This window comes from Limulus polyphemus, unplaced genomic scaffold (assembly GCF_000517525.1).
Source record: "Limulus polyphemus unplaced genomic scaffold, Limulus_polyphemus-2.1.2 Scaffold1706, whole genome shotgun sequence".
In the NCBI taxonomy this organism is placed as follows: domain Eukaryota; kingdom Metazoa; phylum Arthropoda; class Merostomata; order Xiphosura; family Limulidae; genus Limulus; species Limulus polyphemus.
The window spans coordinates 242,073-248,288 of NW_013667316.1; the positions used below are offsets into that span (position 1 = coordinate 242,073).

The window sequence follows — 6,216 nt, forward strand, 5'->3', positions numbered from 1 at the left end:
AAAAAAAAAAAAAAAACATTGAGGAACCCAGGTAGGAGGGCCCCAAACTTTGTCATCTTCTCCAAGAGTGGAGGAAATTCACTAATACTCTGGAGGAATAACCTCCATCCACCATCCCAGTGACTGGAAACTGGGTGTGGTAAGGACTCCCTAGCTCTACTAGTAGAATATGGAGGGGGGAGGGGTTAATGCATAATTGGGAGAGCCCTGAAGAACAATGCTCTGGAAACAGTGCAATAGGTGATCCAAGTTCCCTAAATTTTTTAAAAGCCCACTGACCCCGATTTATTCACTCGAACAACCAGCAAGGACGGATAGGATTCCCTTATGCTTTAGTCATGATAGTCCATGAGTGGTGGTCCAGCATAGTACAGTAATACCACTTGGTCTGCCTCTAGATGGTTTTATGGAACACTTCATTTTCTATAGAGCCTGTTGCAACCTAAATGAAGTATATTATGTTAATGGTTGCTAGTGCAGAATTGGTTTGATAAAAGCACACCTGTCTTGACAACCCTTGCAACAGAGTGAGATCCTCAGAAAAAAAGGTAAGGGACCCTAGAAATTAAAGAAAAAACAATATTAGTACTGACTATTCTCATCTTTCTTTATAATCTAGCAGTTGTGGTTATGATAGCTACACACAAAACCCTCAGGGGAAGATACTGCCAGATCATGCAAATAATGTGAGATAAAAGTATTGGGGGAGGTCCCACATACCAGCCCACACAATGTCCTCCAGCAGGCCTTCAACTGGGCCACCAAGGATATAGAAATGTGACAAATCTGATGAAATGCGACTCACAAAAGTCTCCTCCCCTCCAAAGAGAGCCCAGAATAAGCAATAAGATGGATCTGTCTGGGTATATGAGCATGTAGGTAGAATGATAAAGCATCCTGTGCACATGCAGCTCAAACAACTCTGACCAGCGACGTCCACAGCACAACAGCAATAAAAAATTAAACCTTAAGGGAAAGTTGATACATGGTACATGGGCTTAAAAGGCATCATGGGAAATCTTGATTATCCCTGTGATGAGACCACTGTTGGAGTCATCATGCTTAAGTTTATGTTTAAGAAGGGAAATATTCCATTATGCTTATCAGAACATTATTAAATGTCTTGTAATGCTCTTCAATCTAAATGACATCATTTTTATTGACCAATTAGAAACTTCACAAAATAAGTGATGCATAATTGATTGAAGTAATAACACAGTGGTGTCAGTTGCATGTGGGTGTCAATTGAATGGTAACTAGCTATAAATACATCTCATTTTGCATACATTTACAAATTGTTTGAGTAAAATAATATAAAATATGTCAAATGATGAGGGTATGAGTGAGAATGGTAGTGAATATGTACCAGATAAAAGTGATATGGAGTTTGATAGCAGTGATTATTCCGATTGCAGTGACAATTTTCAATTTCAAGACTTGCATCAACTGAATGAAATGGCTGGAGGATGGAAATGTGTTCCTAATGTGTTTGATGATGCTAGGCCTCAACTGGAGCTGCTATTAATGAGCAAGTTCAGTGGGATCAACCCCACAGCTGGCTTTTCAGATACCATGAGTGTTTTAGAGTGTATGAAAAGGTTTATTATGTGTGAAGTTATAGAACTGTAGTTTGGGTCAGATGAATCCTAGAAAATTGTGATCTATTCAGGTTGACCACAGACTCTGTTCTGGAACCCCACATTTCCAGGAGTAGGTGTATTCTCTGATAGTCTAAATATGCATCACCTAGTGGTGGTAAGATAAAGCATGTTGTTCTCACAAACGTGGCAGGCAAGGCATATCTATCCCTTCACATAACTGAGCAGTAAACTTCCCTGCATTAACTGCAATATCATGGGATGGAGGCAAAACTAAGTATTTTCCCTCAGACATTTCTGTCATCAAGGAAGGCACAGACTCAAAAGCAACCAGGGAAAGACCCAAAACATCACACACAAAGAAAAGGAGCCAGATGCAGCTGATCCAAGTTAGCCTCATGATAATCCGACAGAGTGAAGAAAGGGGTGCTGGAAAAAGCAAATCTAAATTCTCTCCAGAATGTCTAGGATCACCCATAAGTACAGTGTCAGAGCACCCTGGAGAAACACCAACAGATCTAATATATGTCTCCATCTGACTATGAATAAGGTCACAGACAGTCTCAACTGAGAGCTTACCATTTGAGTTTACCAACTAACAATAAAATTTTTTTTGTAAGAAAATCAACTAGGTAGCTCGAAAAACACTCTAAGTATTTCCAATGGTCGTAGAACAGAGAAACCAGTTTGTGACACTTTGTCAAGAGAAAGTGATATCATCTGAATGAGTTGCTTATATACAGTACCAGGTCAGAGGGAACATTGAGGTAGGTGGAGAGAGTAATGAGACAGATATTGCCAAGGGCAATAAAGTGGGGAATAAAAGACTGGAGCAAGTGAGAAACAATTTGGACCAATGCTTAGATGGGCAAAGGAAGGAAACCCTGGCAGTTGAATAATAGCTGTAGTGTTAGAGGAGGTATGTTTTGGAATCAGTATATCTATACATACAACCTAAACTCCCATTTGCTTGGATAACAGAAGAGACTGATCATCCAGAACACCAATATATTTTTCTTCCATAGCACTGTTAAAGTTACTCCCGTCAAAAGTTATAGTTTTCCTAAATGAAAATGAATTTCTGATAGATACTTCTGTCCTCTCACAAGATTAGCTTTTCTCGTTCTGTGCTATATGCGAACTTTCTCAGAAAGGCATGCCACAAACCTTCATGCTCCCTCTGTTGGAATCCAAAGGTTCAACATGTCTATCATGCTTCTACATGTATTACAAAATGAGAATGTTCTTTATTACTTACCAGCAAGAAAACTGTTAACATGTTTTATAATATCCTGTACTTTAGACCTGACAAGGCAAATATAGAAAATCAAAATAGAAAATATTATACAAGAGGCTACATATTAGAATGATTTCTAGCATGAAATATAAACAAACATAACAGATGGACCATTTCAAAGCTGTCCCTGCACTAACATCTCCAATAAAGTGTGAATCTTTCTACATCAACACAATAGAACCCTCATTAAACAGAAATTTGGGCCTAGATATCAACAACTTATAGCTACCATTGATTGAATCCACACTTAGTCACCCCACCAATAAGGACCAATTAAAGCACATCCATCTCAATCCACCTGAATACTATATAAGGCCTGCACAACTTTTACAAACTGACCTCAAGAAGAAAGGCAGAAGACTTTCAAAATGTCTTTCTCTACATTTGAGATATACATAAGTAGATTGTATAGCCACTAATATATTTCCACAATGTTTCTCTAATAGGCAGGTGCTGCCTATTTCACAGTCAACTCAAGGTCTCTGCTGTTTTTTGATGCTATATCCTACATTTCTGGCTTTTTACTGTTGAAGTTTTGACAGACTAATGTTTCTTGTAGTCTATCTGAATCCACTGTGATGTTAAAATGTTTGTTGGACATTTTGACTGTGGTTTGGATAATTTGTTTCTCTTAGTGTAAAGATTATACTGATCAAACATACTATACAAGGTTTTATTTTTGGATGGGTGCAACTGTTTTTGGTGTCTTTGTGTTACATACATGTGCATACAATAGATTTGAGGTTTGTTTGATGAAGATGTATCAAACCTGGAAAGTTTTTCTGTATATATGAAAAGGTGCATTTATGTGCCCATGTATTTGGAAGCAGTTTTAAATTTGTTCAATATGACGTCCTTGATATTTATGTATTTTGTTCATCCTGTATATGCAGTAATACTTTACAGGTTTGACTTTATTTTTCTTCTCTAAATTCTTTAAGGCTGTAGTTTTTGTCACATCTTAGACATCATGGCTGAGAATGGCATAAGCCAGCATAGTTTTGAATCTCTGTCAGTTGTGGCATTGTACGATAGGGTTGTGGTAGCTATACATTCTTCCACTTTGTGGTACTTATACCAAAGGTGCAGTCCATGTGAGATGTCATTATTTGCTATATTTTCTGATTCTACACCTGTTTTCCATTAGAGAGGTAAAGGTGTTAGTTTTGTGAAGAATGGTTTTGAACAGTGTGTTGTTGTGATATCTTCTACGTTTAGTTCTTCTTGTATTTCTTCATTAGTCATGTTTGTTGGTCACTCCTAATTATCGTATAGTGAATTTTTTTTTGGATCAAACTTTGTAAGTGTACTTTGATTTTTGAACTATGAAAGGCATTTTGGATTTAGGTGTTTTACAAGAACACTTCTGTTAGGAAATCACTTGATTTCTTTGACCTGTAGTCCAGATTTACATTTAAATGTTTCTTTACTAAATCGGGTAAACTAAAAGTGTTTGATACTCCTTCTACAATAACTATTGTGAAATGATATTACTGTTGGTCTTCCTGGTGTGTTTTATAAAGTATTTGTGCTTGTGCACTGGTATAGTTAATAGTTTGTGTATGTTGCTGCTGTAGTTTACTTTTGTTTTTTCTTAACAGTGGTTTTGTAAGATTTCCTACCCGAGTCTGTTTTCTGCAGATGTTTGGGTCTTTTATAGCTACTTTTTTTTATAGAAAATCACCAATCCTCCTCTAAACCCTGTGTCAAAAGTGGGGGTCAAAGTTTGCATGCCATGACCTTTAACCTTTTATTAGAGTAAATGCTAGATACAGTAGACAGGGATACTGAAAAAAAAAGTAGATAGACATTTCAGAAGCTCTAGAGGTCATGCAAGTGCAATATGCAAACTAAACAATGGGTAAAAGTATTTATATTCTTCACATGAATATCACCCTCTATTCCAACTTGTCTGAGTGAGACTAACATTAACAATTCACATATATATATCTTGAAAACAAATAACTCTGTAACACATCCAATTTTTTTTAGTACAAACAGACTTTTACATTTTACTGATATTAAAAGCTTGCCACATTTCATGCAAATACACTTAGAAAATTTTGAATTATAGTCAAAATTCCTTCTCCAATATGGGTTTAATCAAATGGGTTGACCAAGTGCACATCCAGTTGAAGACAGCATCTTGAACATTAGACTCTTATGATATTTCTAAAAGTTAACAGAGTAGATATAAAAGGCCATGATACACAGAGGTGTACAGAGTTTATTGTTATCCTTATTACTTGATCCAAGAGATTAGCCATCAATTTAATATATATATATAACAATATTACTATTTTACTATAAGTTGAGAGCACGGTTATGTAACGGGTCTTATGTAACTTGTAACAGACTACCAGAACAACCAGTGTTACGAGCAACTAAAACATAACTGTTTAAATCATTTGTCATAGGCCTAAATTAGTACATCACTATGTGTAACTTTCAAGTTCAAAACAAAAGTTTCTTCCTTTGTATTTGTCAGTAGGTACTCAAATCATTTTCACAAATAAGTTAGATCATGAACGACTGTCATCACACTTCATTGTAAGTTTCAACTTATAACTATAACTTAATTAATGTTATTTAAAATCAAAGTTAAACTACTAACACTCATCTGCGTTATCACGTATTGATATTAATAATAAAACAGTTATAGTAGTTAGTATTACCAATTAAGAATTATATTGCACTCATTTGTCTCTACTGACTTGGGTTAACCTAATGAAAAATTGTGTTAATAATAATATTCGGCAATACAGTACTTTCAACTTATCATTCGTTCCATCCGTCCTGATCTTACTCAAGCCAGTCAAGGTTATACGTAAAATAACATGCAACGTAAAGCTATGAATACGATTATAAAAAATACGAACTGTAGCCTACCTCTCCGTTTCCACTCCATTTGCCGTTGTAAACCCCGAGATTTTTATTTTCTAATCCCAACTCTTTCAAAAAAGAAAACTTCGGCTCTTGTATTAGAAATGAGCTGGACGAAGCCATCGTTTTCGATATTACGAGCCGGTGAGCAAGTTTTCTAGATAAAACAAAAAATCTTGATGAAATGGAAAGGATAATCATTCCGTCTACGACCACAGTTTATCAGAGTCAGAGAGATCGAGCCTGGATAAAAATTCTTAAATACACACTTGACGGCGTAAAAAAATATTATGATATATAGTATTATAAAATAATTATTCATCTTTACCATTACTAATTTTTAAGTATAAATAATTTTAAAATGTATTTATTTTGTTGCATAAGTCATATTTTTGTATGCTAAATCACAAGCTGATAAATTGATAAATTAAATCAATC

General features: G+C 35.5%; 1 protein-coding gene across 1 annotated transcript in view; it reads right to left on the reverse strand.

Moving 5' to 3' along the window:
* LOC106464638 (alpha-aminoadipic semialdehyde dehydrogenase-like) overlaps positions 1-6,028 on the reverse strand; it is a 22,214-nt gene extending 16,186 nt beyond the window's left edge. Inside the window, exon 1 of the mRNA XM_013924795.2 lies at positions 5,785-6,028. Coding sequence (XP_013780249.1) covers positions 5,785-5,979 — 195 coding nt within the window. The 5' untranslated portion in view covers positions 5,980-6,028. The remainder of the gene's footprint in view (positions 1-5,784) is intronic.
* Between the last annotated feature and the right edge of the window lie 188 nt (positions 6,029-6,216).